General features: G+C 28.4%; 4 protein-coding genes and 1 long non-coding RNA gene across 5 annotated transcripts; 3 read left to right on the top strand and 2 right to left on the bottom strand.

The window, feature by feature from the left end:
• The first annotated feature begins 56 nt into the window (after positions 1-56).
• LOC113793423 (uncharacterized) lies at positions 57-867 on the top strand. Its single transcript, XM_027343458.2, has one exon. It carries the CDS (start codon positions 146-148, stop codon positions 749-751), a length of 606 nt encoding a protein of 201 aa, XP_027199259.2. The 5' UTR covers positions 57-145; the 3' UTR covers positions 752-867.
• On the bottom strand, positions 740-2,896 carry LOC113793419 (uncharacterized). Its single transcript, XM_075821990.1, has 4 exons — positions 2,457-2,896; positions 2,061-2,396; positions 1,285-1,647; positions 740-1,225 (listed from the first exon to the last, which is right to left on the bottom strand). The coding sequence occupies exons 1-4, from the start codon at positions 2,802-2,804 to the stop codon at positions 887-889; spliced, it is 1,386 nt and encodes a 461-aa protein (XP_075678105.1). The 5' UTR covers positions 2,805-2,896; the 3' UTR covers positions 740-886.
• A 4,534-nt stretch (positions 2,897-7,430) lies between these two features.
• Positions 7,431-10,374, bottom strand: LOC142646213 (uncharacterized). Its single transcript, XR_012847187.1, has 3 exons — positions 8,550-10,374; positions 8,283-8,480; positions 7,431-8,189 (listed from the first exon to the last, which is right to left on the bottom strand). It is a non-coding gene; the product is annotated as an uncharacterized LOC142646213 (long non-coding RNA).
• A 472-nt stretch (positions 10,375-10,846) lies between these two features.
• On the top strand, positions 10,847-13,202 carry LOC113793209 (uncharacterized). Its single transcript, XM_027343200.2, has 3 exons — positions 10,847-11,973; positions 12,033-12,676; positions 12,732-13,202. The coding sequence occupies exons 1-3, from the start codon at positions 11,329-11,331 to the stop codon at positions 13,012-13,014; spliced, it is 1,572 nt and encodes a 523-aa protein (XP_027199001.2). The 5' UTR covers positions 10,847-11,328; the 3' UTR covers positions 13,015-13,202.
• Positions 13,203-13,346: 144 nt separating this feature from the next.
• On the top strand, positions 13,347-15,455 carry LOC113793400 (uncharacterized). Its single transcript, XM_075825170.1, has 3 exons — positions 13,347-13,714; positions 13,829-14,868; positions 14,950-15,455. Exons 2-3 carry the CDS (start codon positions 14,526-14,528, stop codon positions 15,405-15,407), a joined length of 801 nt encoding a protein of 266 aa, XP_075681285.1. The 5' UTR covers positions 13,347-13,714; positions 13,829-14,525; the 3' UTR covers positions 15,408-15,455.
• The last annotated feature ends 223 nt before the right edge of the window (positions 15,456-15,678 follow it).

Genomic DNA, 15,678 nt, shown 5'->3' with positions numbered 1-15,678 from the left:
ATAAAATTCTAACATGGAACAATGGACGTTAAAATTTATTTAGAGAGAACATTAAGAAACGAATGGCTATTATTGATTTTGATTTTGTATTTTTGGTGAAATTTGTGAATACTAAATAGAATTTGATTGATTATAGATTGAAAAAATGAGCCAATCAATGAATCCTAATTCTGCAGCTAATCCTAATTCTGCAGCTAATCCAAATGTATCACAACAACCAAATGCTCCTCGCACTAGAGTGGTTGGTGTCCGTCTCAAAAAGAACAGATTTAGAAATGGTACTCGATTTACAAAAGAAGATTGGAAACAAGGACCATTAGATGATTGGGGATGGGGCTATGCTTGGGGATACCGTCGTGCTCAATATCATTATATGGAACGAATCGAAAGATGTGTATTTGGACGAAATCGATTCTATGGACACCAACCACCAACGAATGTACCTGGTACTGCTGGAACTAGTGCAAATCCGCCAAATCCTTCTCCAACATCTTCCTCTGCATCCAGTGCATCAGCATCTGCATCAACATCTCCTGCATCAGTATCTCCTGTATCAGCATCTACTGCATCAACATCTACTGCATCAGCATTATATCCTGTTTACAACAAACTATCGGATGGAACATATCCACAACGAATATATGGAGCATATTCTAATAAAGGTCCAATTAACGAATCGCAAAAGCTTTCTGTACAGAATGATTTTGTTATTAAAGGCAAAGATAATATTAGTATGAAATCCAAATTTTAAGAGATTTTTTATTTTGGAAAGCTGATAAATGGGAAAAAAGCAAGTTTCAATTTTGTCTTTTAAAAATGAATTTCATTCTTTTTTGTGACGATTAAATTGCTAAAACTTGCTTGAAATTTTGTCTTAACATATCAATCAATTGCTGGTACCAGTTGCTTTCTTTTGTCGTACATATTGTTTCATAGTTTCGATTGCTTCGACAAACATACCATCCGAATCATATGGTTTTAATGATTCCATTACTCTTTGATACCATGTTTTAAGATGAGGATAATCATCAAAATCATAATAATCAGATGCGATTTCCATCATGTTAAAAGTAAAATACATGGTTACATCAGCCAAAGTAATCTGTTCGGAACCGGTAATAAATCGGCCATAAAATCCAGCCATTACATCATTCAAAATTTTCAGTGTTTCTTTCGCTCGATCCAATTGTGATTGATCTAACGGTCGATCAAACAGTGCCGAATACTGTTTCAAAACAGAATAAATAGATTGTTTTTATAGCATTGATTATTGAATCAACTTACAACTGGCATTGAAATGGTTGGATAAAAGCCAATATCAAATTGAATCCAACGATCAATTTGTGAGCGAATTTTAAGATCATCGTGTGGATATAACGAGGAATCCGGTTGGCGGCTTTGTATCAAATACATACAGATAGCTCGTGATTCATCCATAACAAAACCATCAACATCGACAAATGTTGGAATCCTATGGAATGGATTGATTTGAACAAATTCTGGTGATAAATGTTCTTTCTCGAACAAATTCATCACTTTCATTTCCATATCTATATCGAGCATTCGAGCAATGGCAATAACTGTACGACATGGTGAACTAACTGGCATATAGTATAACACTGGTTTTGCCATTTTGCTTTTGACCAACAATTACTGATGTGAATAATATGAATAAAATCTTGTTAATTATCTTGTAAATTTGTTCAAACCTGGATCAAAGCAATTCGAGAAATAAACATTCATTTTGACAAAAATAGCACAGAGAAAAATAAATATGGAGAAAAAAGTGACGTCACGATTCAAATGAACACTTGAATGTGTTGGAGAATGGTGTGCACACAACCCGAAAGTTGATTCGAACACGCCTCATATATGAAAAAATTTATGATTCGAAACCAACATCATCAACAGTTATCATGGAAACATGATAACCATATATGAAAACGTTCCAATCATTATAATTATTATGACATTACACAGCAATCGAATAAATTGCATCAAGGTCTTTTATTTATTCAACTGTATTCTTTTATTCATTCTATTTCAACAACAGTTTTTTAATGCTTTTCTGCTTCGGCAGCTCGTTGTTGAATAAATTGTTTCATCGTTTCGATTGCTTTAGGAATTGTTCCTTCTGTATCGTATTGTTTTAATGCTTCTGCAACTCGATGATACCAGGATTTTAAGTTGGGATAATCATCAAATTTGAAATATTTGGGATAAACTTCCATTGTATTGAGGCTAAAATACATAGCAATATCGGCTAATGTAAATTGATCAGCACCAGTCAAGAATTTTCCTTCAAAACTTTGCATTACACCATCCAATGTTTTAAGGGTTTCTTTTCCTTGTTCCACTTGATAATCCTGAACTTGATGACCTCGGAATACACAAAACTGTTAACGTGAAAAAATATATTCGATTAATGGTCACTGTTTGAAAAAAAAATTGCTTACCATTGGAGCAGAAATAGTCGTTGATAAGTTAATATCATAATGAAGCCAACGATCAATTTGGATACGTTTTTTAAGATCATTTTTCGGATAAAGGAAAGAATCAGGTTTTCGACTTTCAACAAGATACATGGCAATTACACGTGATTCATCAACGACAAAACCATCGGAGTCGACAAATGTTGGAACCTTATGAAAAGGATTAACTTTAAGAAATTCTGGATTAAGATGTTCTTTGGTGAGAAGATCCAATTTTTTCATTTCCATTTCAACATTGAGAATTTTAGCAACTGTTGAAACAGTTCGGCATGGACCGCTGAATGGATGATAGTAAAAAATTGGTTTCGACATTTTTGTTGGATTTTTTTTTCGTAAAATTCTTCGATGATTGATTGATGAGTTGTCTTTAAAAGTGACAACTTATTCTAATCAACGCAGAGCTTTTATAGCCAAAAAAAATCTGTTTCCAATAGTTTCGAGTGTTTTCCACAAAATGCTCTCATACCATTTCTTGTTGTTGTTGAAGATATACAACATTTGCGTGTAATCTATCAATTATGATGATTATTCTAATGGAAAGGAACAAGTACTTTTTTTAAAAAATATATTGTATGTTGCACTTTTAGGTACAATCATAGTTGTACAGAATACATTTCTTTGATTTAATTATCGACAATTGATTGTATTATGTTATTAAATTGACCTTGGCCAATATCATCATTATTATCATCATCATTAACATCATCATCGAATGAAATGATGAAAAAAAACAGACAATAATAATTTTCATACAATCGTTATAATGGTTTTTATCTGTTCCATTCACTAAATGAATGAGAAATTTTTATTATTATTATTATTATGTTAACAAAATCATCAAACAAATATCTTTAGATATATTTTTGGATACCCAACAACAACAACAACAACAAAAAGTTGACATTATCAATCATGACATAACGACAACAGCAAGTTTTCGTAATATTTTTTTGTTCAAGTTAATAAACTTGATTTAATCAATTTTGATTGATAAATTTTTGTTTTTTTGATTATTGTTGTTAAGATAGATTTGAGAGTGTAGAGACAGACACAACAACAATATCGTTTGTTCATTGTGGATCAACAAATAAAATGAATCAACAACGATAACAACAAAATCCGATATGTTTGGCCAACTTTGTCACGTAAAAAAAATATTGGAAAAAAACCAAAAAAAAACTCCAGCAAAAAAACTTGAAATAATTGTTTATTTAAACCAATAAAAATTATCTCGATATATGAATGATGCAGAGGTGTTATCAAGTATACAATGGAAAATATAGACTCAAGGATTCTTTTATCATTACATTCAAATAGGATCATGGTTGTTTTATAATAATGATGATAATCATCATCATCATCATCATCAAACACGGCTTGAAATAAATCTAACAAAAACAATTTGAATATTCATTGAGAAAAAAAATATTAGCTTATCCCAGAAACTTTTAAAATTAAGATAATAATAAAGATCAATTGATCGATTGATTGTCTTTTTTTCTTATTTGCTCGTATTTCAAAAAAGGCCTATACTGGGCATACAAACAATAATAAAACGAAAATAAAACAAAAATGTTTCAGTTTCCATTTCCTTCTGTGAAAAAAATGTCAGAGAATAATTAATCATTGAAAATGATAAATTATCATTGAATATTTTTGGTTTTTTTTTGTTGAACAAACAAAAGAACCACATAACAAACCAAAACAATCAAAGTAAAATATTTATAAATAAATTTTTTTTTGTTTGTTTGAAATAAACCGGGTAAATAAACAATTGAATATTGTTGTTAGATAAATGTTTCTTTATTTATTAACCGATTCTAAACTGACCAAACCCATATTATTATTTGGTGTGTTTGTTTGTTTGTGTCATTCAATTATAAATCGATAACAAATGTTGTCAATGGAAAAAATTCAAATAACAAGAATAATGAAAATGAACAAACATAAACCAGAAAAAAAACATTGTTACAGTAAAATTTCATACCAATATTTATATCAAACATCCTTCGATACAATCAAATTGTTATTAAATATGTAAAAAAAAGTACAAACAAATACACAATAATTGTGTATTGATTTACAAAAAAAAAAAAAAAAATAAACTAATGTTATAAATCAGATCAAAGTCAAATTGTTGATTGGTATTCAATGTGATGATAATGTAATTGATCTTTTAAAATAAATGAATGAATTCAAATGAACAAATCTGACAAATTAACTAATATTTTTGAATTCTATTCATTAATAACGGTATTAAATACATATAATCATCAAAAAAATGATGGCAAAAATTTACAAGGTTAAGCATTAAATTTAGGCCAAACAAGGAGTAAACATGTTTTTCTTTTCTTTTTTGTTGATAATACCGATGATGAATGAAAATTGATAAATTTATTTGTTGTATGATGGATACATGACACTTATTTGTACAACACCCGGCAATATGAAATAGAGAAAAAAAATTGTTTGTCATATTATGGTCATGTTGTCTAAATTTTCTTCTTTTTTGTTGTTCCGTTGTAATTTCTTAACTGTAAATCACATTGGGAGAGAGAGGGAAAAAGAGAAGAAAAAAGATTCAAATAATACAATCCTCCTTACGACATCGATATGACATTGAATTTTCAATACAAACAAGAATGATATGTGATAAACATGTTGTCATGAGGAAAAAAATGGTGATTATTTACTTATTATTAAAAAAAAATTTATTGACTATGTTTGTAAATGAATTTTTTTTTTGTTGTTGTCTAATAATACAATAAGATTATGATTGACAAATACTATTAAGAATCAAACTTGTTTTCTTGATATATTGATAATAATGATTATGATTGTTTAATGTTGTTGATAATATTGACTTGGTCTTATTATTACCTGTTCAGTTGTTCATCGTTATCGATTCATTTGTTTTGTATGATGTTTAAAATAAAAATATTGTTCCTGCATTGCAATTATCTTTCATTCAATTTGAATGATGAGTCCATTTCAGGAAACAAAAATAAAATAAAATAATAAACAAAAATAAAATTACTCTCATCATCATCATCATTTCTTTATTCAATCATTCGTGTGTGTGTGTGTGTGTTTAGACCACCTGTAACACTTGTTTTATTTCATCATTCGGTTTTGCATTTTGCATTCATACTTGGAACGAATTTCAATCAATTTCAAATAAAATAGATTGATTCAAAATTGAAATTTGTTTTTTTTTACTTTGACAACCAAAGTTATTATCGACAATATTTTTCCAATCATTTATATTCAAAAAAAAAAAATGTTTTATTTTTTCTCAAATATACTTTGTTACTTGCTGAAAATATCATTTTCATCATCATCATCATCATCTATTTTGAATCCTCACCCATCGGCAATTTTTCCTGGTGCAAATTTTTTCTTCTTCAAATCAGGTGCAAATCAAAAAAAAATGATTGATCCATCTTCAAACGATAATCAATAATATTAATTGAATTCATTCGTTTAATAAATTGATTTGAATGACAATTTTTTTTTGGCTGTTGTCAAACAAAGCAGAAACATGCAAACAAAGATTTAAATCATCATTAATTTAGTGAATTTTTCCAACATCATCATCATCAATTTTGAATCTTTTCAAGTCTTATAAATATAGACATGGAAAAAAATCAACGAACAAAACGAATAAACAAATAATATTTCTTTTCGATCCTTGTTGTGTTCAATTGAAAATACATTCATTCGTACAACGAACGAACGACAATAATAAAGATTTTTTTTTGTTTTCTGATGTGTCTCTTGTTCGTATATTGTGTTGGCAATGAACCATAATTGACAGTCAATGACATTTCATTCATTTGTCATCTCCGGTTTTCATTACTTTTTATCATTGTCGTTGTCGTTGTCAAATCAAATTTGTTCGAAACAAAAAAAAATAAAATAAAAACATTTTCTGATTAATTGACAATCATCACTATTACAAATGAAGGTTTCATCGATTTATTTTTTTACTTTAATTTGAAAAATTTTGAAACAAAATTTCAAATAAAAAAAATCATCATCATTTAATAAATCGTGATCAACAATATAAATAAAAATAGCAAATATTTTAACCGGAACCAAGTAAGTAAGTAAATAAATTTTGAATTGAAAAACAAAAATATTCATATCATTCACAAAAACAACAATGAAATTGTATCTGATTATCATAATTTTGTTTTTAAAAATCAATATTCAAAAATCGGATCATCAATAAAATTTGGTTGAAATTTGATAATTCCAGAAGCAATTTTTGATAACTTTTACTTTTCATCTCTTTTCTATTATTCAACATATAACAGATGATGATCATTTTAAGCATCTTTATCGTATGTTTAAAAAAAAATAAAATTTAAATTTCATTCTCTGATAAAAGGGAACATTTGCATTTGCAAACGGCCAAAAAAAAACAAACGCATCATTTTGATTGAATTAATATTTACATTTAGCATCAATTATCATAAATAAAAATAATGTACAAACAAACAAACAAACAAAAATTTAATACTTCAAATGTGAATGATGATAATACCATTTGATGATTTTTTTATTATATATCTTGTTTGTTTGTTTGTTCAGATCGGTCATATCATCGATAAGGGCCCATTTAAGATTAGACTTTTTTTTCTAAATTGTAAAAGTAAGGTAGTAGTTTTTTTCAAAATAATTTATTTCATCTCATTTTTTTTGTTCGTGATTAGAGTTATGTGATCATTTTTTTTCTTCTCAATTTTTGTTTGTGGCTAATAAATTTTAAAATTGAATTTTTTTTTTTTTTTTTTTGAAAATGAATTTAAAGACGTTGATAAACATCTTTTCTGTTTTTTTTGCTTGATCTTTTCCATCATATTTGAATATTTTGATGATATTTGTTGATTATTATCAATGATGATATCTTTTTCATATCTTTCGTTTTGTCACCACAACAGAAAAGAAACAAAAACAAACCTCGATGATATTTTATATCATTCAAAGTGGATACAATAAGAGAAAAATTAATTTAGCAAAAAAGAAAAAGAGTTATAAATGATTATATGATTTGATTTGGCCAGGTGACCACCATCATATGATGCCATATATGATGATTTATGATCATTGAAAGTGAGCCATATATTATTCATCCGTATAACCGTAATACGATGATAATATTTTTATCTTTCTTTCTATCTATCTATCTTTTCAATCGTATCGGGTCAGTTTTGATAAAATGAATTTTTTTAATTTCTTAAAATCCTAAAAAAATTGAAAAATATTTTATTTTTCATTCATTCATTTATCATGATGCAATCAACAATGTAAAATCAACGCGTTTGTCATCATCATCATCATTCGAATTTGAACATCCAAACAGTCAACATTTGGTTCATTTTTTTCAATGTAGTCTAAATTTAGTCACATCAAAAGGATCATTTTTTGTTTTATATCCATAGCAGCAGTTGGTTTTTCTAAGCCTTAAATATATACATGAATGACAAATGATTCAACCAAATCTTTATGAATGATCATCTATAATATTGTTGGCTGTTGTTTTTCCTATTTCATACTTTTTTTTCCACTAATCTTTTTTTCTTCGTTTTTTTGGTGGCTGATTTTTTTGTCAGGAAAATCCAATGATGATTCGATATATATCATTCACAGTAGTAAAATCAATGGCTACTGTTCAGAAAGCCGTTTTTTTCCCTGAATTAATATTTGAATAATTAGATGATGATTAAAAGATTTTTTTTCTTTTTTTTTGAAAATGAAAGATATCTTGTGTGACAATCCACTTACAAATTGAAAATTAAAGGATGATAAGTGAATGAAATTAGCATTTAGAGTACTCTTATTCCAAAGTATTTTATTCATCGATTTTTTTTGAAAATCAAATTGAATCTTTTTATTTCAATCAATTTATCTCTATTGAAATCGGTCTATAGTTTTAGATTTTTTTAGGAGACGAACAAACCAAATAGCCATCGGATATTACGCCTTGATAATATGATTAAATTTTAATTTATAAAAAAAAATCAACGTGAAAACCAAAAAAAAAAACATTACCATTAGGTGCTCCGATTGGTATTTTGAATAGAAATTTTCTCAAGTTACTTTTTTTGTATTTGTTGTTGTTGTTGTTGTTGTTGTTGTTAAGAATTCTGCTTCATTAATACCAATTTGTTCTTTTAAAAAAAAGTATGCCATCATCAAAATTTAACTGTTAAAAAGTGTGATTTTTATTTTTCTAGTTCAAATTTTTTTCTTTTGGCTGTCATCAAATGGTTCATCTGTTTTTTTGTTGCTGTTGTTCATCAATGGGTTTGGTTGTGTTTGTTAACTTCTTGTTGTTCATATTAGCAAATTGATGATGACATTATTTTTCTTTATACATATTTTTTTCACTTGTTTTTTTCCTGTCCGCTGTCAAATTCCATCAACAAAGTGTTAGTTAGTAAATATTTGATTGTCAAAATTCATTCACTGTAGCTTTATGTATAGCCGCGATTTGTATGTCGACATTTTTGGCCCTTTTCACATCTTCTTGAAACTGATCATCAATTTAGGATTGACTTAAAACTTTTTGTTGTTGTTGTATAAACAAACGTATTACACACACTTCCAATTTTATATGCTTTATCCTCCTGATTTTTCTATATGAACAACAAATTTTTTGGTTAAAATTTTTTTTCCAGGTTAAAAATGTGTTTTGTTTAATTTTGGTTGTTCTCATTTTTTTTTCTTCCTTCCTTATTTCAAAAGAAAAAACAAAAATCTTATAACCGAGATTTGAGCGAGGTAAGTATAATATGATGACTATACATATATGTTTCTTACAATTGATAAAAGAATTGGCAAAAAATTGCTTTTGTCATCAAAAAAAATGAACAAATATCAACAATCATCACAATGTTGCATCATTTCTGTTTGTTTGTTTGTCATGTTACGGTATAATCTAAAGTGAAGAATATAGAATTAAACATAAAATGAGTAAATTTCATTCATTGAAATTTTTAAAATTTCAAATTATCATTGTTAACCACCAGTGAATCAGTAGATTCAGTTTATGATTTGAACTAAAAATTTGCAATAAGAGAAAAGCTAAAAAGACGAATTTTTCGACAATTCGTCATCCAATATGTCAGTTCCTTGTCGCGTCAAGCCAACGAACGAATTCAAAAATAGAGAAGAAAAAAAAACACAACCACCACACTTTGTAACAGTCGAAAAATTTATCATTTACAGAATTGAACATCGTGAAGAAAGAAAGGGGGAACTTCATAATGAATTATTTTTGAAAATTTTCAATTTTAACAACGTTAAATTTCAAGATGAACTGTCAAATTGAATTTTCCATTGAATGTCCAATGATCCATCTCACAGTTATATGAATATGACAACCTCGAGCCAATATTTTTTTTTCTTTTTTGCCAAAATCGTCTCTTTTTTTACGGTTATTCGACCAACAAATGTTGATGGCATCAATTCATTTTCATTTTTTTTCTCTCAGTTTCTTTTTCATTGATAGCTTTGCTTTCATTTCGATATTTCGGATGTTTCATCGTTCGCCAAGTTTTTTTCTCTTGCCACTGTTTAGTTCATTCGTCACTATCAAAGATAATGGTTGTTTGACGTTTTGTTGCTGTTGTTGTTGTTGATTTCATCCTGTTATTAAGATGTTTATAATAATATAATCCATTGGTTATAGAATTCTTCTTTTTTTTGGTTCGGTTAATTCAAAAAATCTACAACAAACAAATCAATTCAACAGCAATCATCAACATTGTCATTGCTTGGATCGATGACAATGATGTATGACAATTGTATGTTCAAGATTAATCGATTCATACGATTTTGTGCGACTTATCATATTATTCCTTTCATTTTCTTTTTCAATTTATTCTGGTAAGGAATTTAGATTTTTTTTTCTATACAAGCTTATGAACAACAATTTCTTTCATCATTTTGATTCGTCAAAAACAAGAAAAAAAAATCGAAAGATTGAGAGGAAGAAACAAATAAACATAAAGCAAAAAAAAATAAGAATCATCAAAATAACTTTCAAATGATAATAATATTTATGAATCTGTCGTTATTGCTTTTCTTGCTGCCATTTATTTTCATTTGAATAGCTTTTGATGGCTTGATTTTTTTTGTGTTTTTTAAATTATTATGTTATATTTTATTTGTAGAAAAAATTGAGATTGAATGTGAGTGATTTAAAAGATTCAATATATACAGTATTTAAAAAAAATAATATGCTTTGCTTATACGACATTAGTATGACAAGACATGATGATGATGATGATGAACATTGTCACCAAATAATAATTATTGATGACACAAACATATAAAAAGCAAAAAACAAAACAACAAAAACAATTACAAGTTTCATTTTCGTCATTGATTGATCATCGTCATTTTGCTAAAATTACCGTTTATTTTTTTCTTAATTCATTTTTCCTCATTTCATTTTTCCCTCACACCCACGTTTCTATTCGGCTAAATCTCATCGGATATGTTTTTTGGTGAAGGAAATTAACTGAACGAAAAAGAAAAGACTACGAAACGTAATTCATCAGACTTTTCACAAAAAAAAAATATTTAGCTGCAAAAAAATTTATCCACTAAACATATCCATCGAAAAATTCAAAAATCATTTGTGATCATCATCATCGTCATCATCATCACCATTTCTAAATTCTTTTCCGGTTAACATTCATTGATTCAAAGTGCCAAATTTATACATGTCAAGTGAATTGTAACCGGTTATTATTTTTTTTTGTTGGTTTGCAATTTGAATTAAAATTGGTCAACAAAAAAGAAAAAAAAATCAAATGACAAAATGATTGAAGATCAACAAGAAATCAATAATAATAGCCTAAATTCACCGAAACATTCAAACGAAATAGTATTATCATCATCATCATCATCATCAACATCATCGACATCAGCAAACAATGGAATTGTATCGAATAATAAATCTTTATTTCACATCGATTCTAGTCATCATCTTGATGATGAAACAGTGCTAAACGATTGGATTGAATTATCTGATGAAAATGTTCGAATAAAAAAGCAATATGAAAAACTTCGTTGTGAATATAATGATCTTGAATTTCGTTTTGAATCGGTTATGACCGAAAAATCTACACTGAATCAACTATTACAACAACAAGCTGAACAATTATGGGATTTGAAAAAAACATTAAATAATTCGATTGATTTGAATGAATATGAACGTTTACGGCAAGATTTGGAACATTCCAATGGTGAATGTAGAGAACTTGTAATACAGAATAAAATTCTTTGTCGAAATTTAGTTGGAAAAGAATCAGAATTACAACGTTTGCAAACGATTGTTGATGAGCTTGGCGAACAAAATACTGTTCTTCGAGAGCAGATCATGTTAAATGGTGAAAATCGTGAAATGACCACCAAATTATTGTGTGATATTGAATCAATGCAGACCAAGATTAGTGAATATTTGGTAAGTTCAAAAAACATTAGTTTTTCTTTAGTTTAATTATTTCTTTTTACAAATTCAAGATTTCAATCACTGATCTAAGTGATGAAAATCAAGAATTACGACGTCTTTTAGATGAACAATATAATCATCGTAACCATGATCTGAATAGAAACCTCAATCAATCATCAACAACTTTGACTAGTCATTGTCCGTCATACATAGAAGTGATGGGTACACCACCACAGCCATTACGACAGAATAATGCTGTTCAATTTCGATCTAATAATCCATTGTCCAGCAATTCACAGATAAATAATTGCGCCAACGATAAATTGAGTGTCTATAACAGGTGTTCATATTCAATTTTGAATCTCAATCAATTACCTCGATCATCATTTGATTCCAAACAACAACGTTCATCATCTTCAAAAGTTGAAACAATGGCTGATGTTATAATTGATGATTTGGGTCAACAAATGGACCAGATGAAATCAGAAATCGTTCGTTTAGAAAGTGAAAACGAAAAACTTCGAGCTGAGCTTGAACAACGACAACAACTGATTGATAGTGATAATGATGACGATGAAATGGATAAACAAAGCGAATCAACCGATTATTCGAAACCACAGCCTATGGCTTTGATAACTCATTCTCCACTAATCGAAGATCGATCGGTACAAACCGATCCGATCGCATTGACGATAGAAAGTAAAAAATTTATTCGGTATGTCAAATACATTAGTTTGTTAATAACAGAGATACTCATTTTAGATTCATAGATGTCCATTGGATCATACACATAATGGAATTAACATTGATAATGTTGAACAACATAATGGTGCCAAACAAAACCATCGACGACATCGATTTTCAGCACTTGCATCATTGGTTAAATCAAAATCCAGCCATCATCATCATTATCATTCTAATCATTTTCATCCAATAATCAAACAACAATCTACCATTATAAATTCATCAACGACACAAATTTCATTGATTAAATCACGAAAACAGCAACAGCAAAAGAAAAAAAGGAAACGACGATTATTTTGTCTATTTTGATTTATCATCATCTTCGAAACGAAATAACAACTTCACGATGGATTCAAAAATTTTATCAAATTGGTTAAAAATGATTTTAAAGTATATAAGTAATATTTGTTGCAATGATTCTTGTGTTCTTAAAAAAAAAAATAAATTTATCTGTTTGTTTATACACGAATAAAATAATTATGGCTTAAAAATTCAAATGATGATTAGTAATAATAATAACTACCTATTTTTTGTTTGTTTTTCCAAAAAGTCATGAAACTAATCGATTATTATTTATCATTAATAATTATAATCGATTCATTTTTTATTTTGTTTCCAAGCAATTTTTCATATTTTTGTAGACATAATTTTTTTTTCTGACCATTTTAATGTCTAGTCTGAAAAGATTTCAATCATTTTCTTACATATATGTGTCTTCGGCCTGTGTGCGTGTGTGTGTGGTCTTGATGACTATTCACGCGGTTTTTTTTTGTTGTTGTTGTTGTTGTTGTTGTCTATACACATAACCAAATTACCTTATGGATCGCTTAAATATGATCAATTGATGATAGCCGCAAACATAGCTTTGTAGATCACCTGCACCATTACTTTTTCGATCATATGAAGCAGATACCCACACACACACACATACATACAAACTGATTTAAAACTTAATTATGTTATTATTAAGTCTTAATCCACCAAACAACAAGCCCTTAATAGAGAAGAGGTATGTGTCTAATTTGCATGATTCTCATTTCAATCCCAAACACGATTCGATGATGATGGTGGCTGTGGTCTCATGATACAATCAATTCTTTTCTTTTCTTTTCTTTTTTTGAAGGAAAAAAATATTACAATGACAAGATTAACAAGATATCGACGACGACAACAACAACAATCTGGTCATATCAATATCAAAAAAAAATTGTCTGTCAAATTTGAATTCATTTTTTTAATGCATTATTTAGAAAAAATATCGACCACATTCTATGAAATTGAATTCAAAACAAAAAAAAAAAAAAGATTATCTCTCATCTCTCATGATATATTTATCATTGTTGATCCTGAAACGTTCATTCGGTGTGGTTCCGATCATATGGTTGGTGGTTGGTGGTCTCTAACAAAAAAAAAAAAAAACAAATAAAAGAAAAGGGACCCGATCAAAACAACAACCAATCTAATAATACCCTCTAATCTCAATAGGTCAATGTTGTATATATAAATCTAGCCTATTTTCTATATTTTTTTCCATTGTTGTTTAAATATCTCATTTTCATCGGGTCTTTATGTTTGGTTATCTGTGGATAATTGAGTCATTATTACAAAAAAAGAGAATTGCGGTTTTTAGAGGAGGAGATGGTTGTTTGTGGTGTGTATTTGTGTGGGGTACAATGACTGACAAGAACCTACTGATTGATCGATTATTGGCCAGCAATCATTATTATTTAGTTTATTGTGTTTGCGAAAGTTTAGTAGCCATTTGGCAGTCGATCAAAAAGGATTCAAGTGTTTTTATTAGTTGACTAAAAACATTAAACATGACAACTTCATCAAATACTTCAGATTCGAAATCAAATTCCGCAAAAACTACAACAACAACAGCAGAGCCGAAAGTCGAAATGAAACGTTCGAAATCATTTACGATTGATAATATTTTACAAAATGATGAAAAACAAACGCAGCATAATAATCATTTCTCCACATTATCATCATCATCATCATCATCATCATCATCATATCCGATTTGGTTGATGGCAAATTGGATGGCCATGTCATCAAATAACAACTCATATGCTTCGTTGAGGATACCAACAACATCGACTTTTCCAACTGGTAATACCTTTGAATCGACAAATCAACGAATTATTTTCGATGTGTTAAGTATGTTTTTGATTTGGTTATTAATTTTTTTTGTTGCTTAAGATGATATAATCTTACCTCATCTTTTTTATATTATTAAAGGTCACAATGGTGGAGGTTTAGTTGCATCAAAACTTAGCCAAAATCAACCATGTACATCTGATGATGAACATAGAAGAAAAGAATTGTATTCAAACAACATATTGAAAGATAAATCATTTATGTCTGATTCAATTGATCATCAACAAATCAATCATCATACACATACATCCGAATCATTAAAATCACTACTACCAAATTCATATTTTCATTGTCGTAATGGTTATTATAAGCGGAAACGTAGACATCGTACAATATTTACCGAAGAACAGCTAGAATTGTTGGAAGCAGCATTTCTTAAGACACATTATCCGGATGTTCTTATACGTGAACAATTGGCTGCTCGTGTTGATTTACGTGAAGAACGAATCGAAGTTTGGTTCAAAAATCGTCGAGCAAAATGGCGTAAACAGCAACAACGGCTAGGAGGGTCATCTATTGATATCATAACGAATGATTAGAGCATGTCCGTTTCGAATAAAACTGAAATTTTTTTTTGTGTTTGCTTATTATTGTGATTGAATGTGTTTTTTTTTGATATAAAAAAAATTATGAATAAAATAAATTATTCATTTTAAAACACGTTACGCGTATTAGAAAATTTAATTTCCATGGATGTTGAAATCATAGGTCTGGGATTAAGTTCGAATTGGAAATGATCAATCTGATCATCGAATGAGAAAAACATGAGAAAAAAATCATTGGTAAGTCCATGTTCTAATATATTCAATA

This window comes from Dermatophagoides pteronyssinus, unplaced genomic scaffold (genome assembly GCF_027571235.1).
Source record: "Dermatophagoides pteronyssinus isolate colony J.1.1.1.1 unplaced genomic scaffold, Derpt_VIB-CSIC_2022.12 sq0001, whole genome shotgun sequence".
Classification (NCBI taxonomy): Eukaryota; Metazoa; Arthropoda; class Arachnida; order Sarcoptiformes; family Pyroglyphidae; genus Dermatophagoides; species Dermatophagoides pteronyssinus.
The sequence above is the reverse complement of the archived record's forward strand: the minus strand, read 5'-3'. Positions and strand labels throughout refer to the sequence as shown.

What these genes read in the sequence shown, in the direction of transcription:
- LOC113793423 (XM_027343458.2), top strand. Translation starts at nt 146, where the DNA reads ATGAGCCAATCAATGAATCCTAATTCTGCAGCTAATCCTAATTCTGCA.
- LOC113793419 (XM_075821990.1), bottom strand. Translation starts at nt 2,804, where the DNA reads ATGTCGAAACCAATTTTTTACTATCATCCATTCAGCGGTCCATGCCGA. An exon ending in CTGCCGAAGCAGAAAAGCAT is followed by an intron (nt 1,648 to 2,060) that starts TAAAAAACTGTT and finishes CATCAGTAATTG; the next exon opens with TTGGTCAAAAGCAAAATGGC. An exon ending in CAACCATTTCAATGCCAGTT is followed by an intron (nt 1,226 to 1,284) that starts GTAAGTTGATTC and finishes GTTTTGAAACAG; the next exon opens with TATTCGGCACTGTTTGATCG.
- LOC113793209 (XM_027343200.2), top strand. Translation starts at nt 11,329, where the DNA reads ATGATTGAAGATCAACAAGAAATCAATAATAATAGCCTAAATTCACCG. An exon ending in CCAAGATTAGTGAATATTTG is followed by an intron (nt 11,974 to 12,032) that starts GTAAGTTCAAAA and finishes TACAAATTCAAG; the next exon opens with ATTTCAATCACTGATCTAAG. An exon ending in GAAAGTAAAAAATTTATTCG is followed by an intron (nt 12,677 to 12,731) that starts GTATGTCAAATA and finishes TTAGATTCATAG; the next exon opens with ATGTCCATTGGATCATACAC.
- LOC113793400 (XM_075825170.1), top strand. Translation starts at nt 14,526, where the DNA reads ATGACAACTTCATCAAATACTTCAGATTCGAAATCAAATTCCGCAAAA. An exon ending in AATTATTTTCGATGTGTTAA is followed by an intron (nt 14,869 to 14,949) that starts GTATGTTTTTGA and finishes ATATTATTAAAG; the next exon opens with GTCACAATGGTGGAGGTTTA.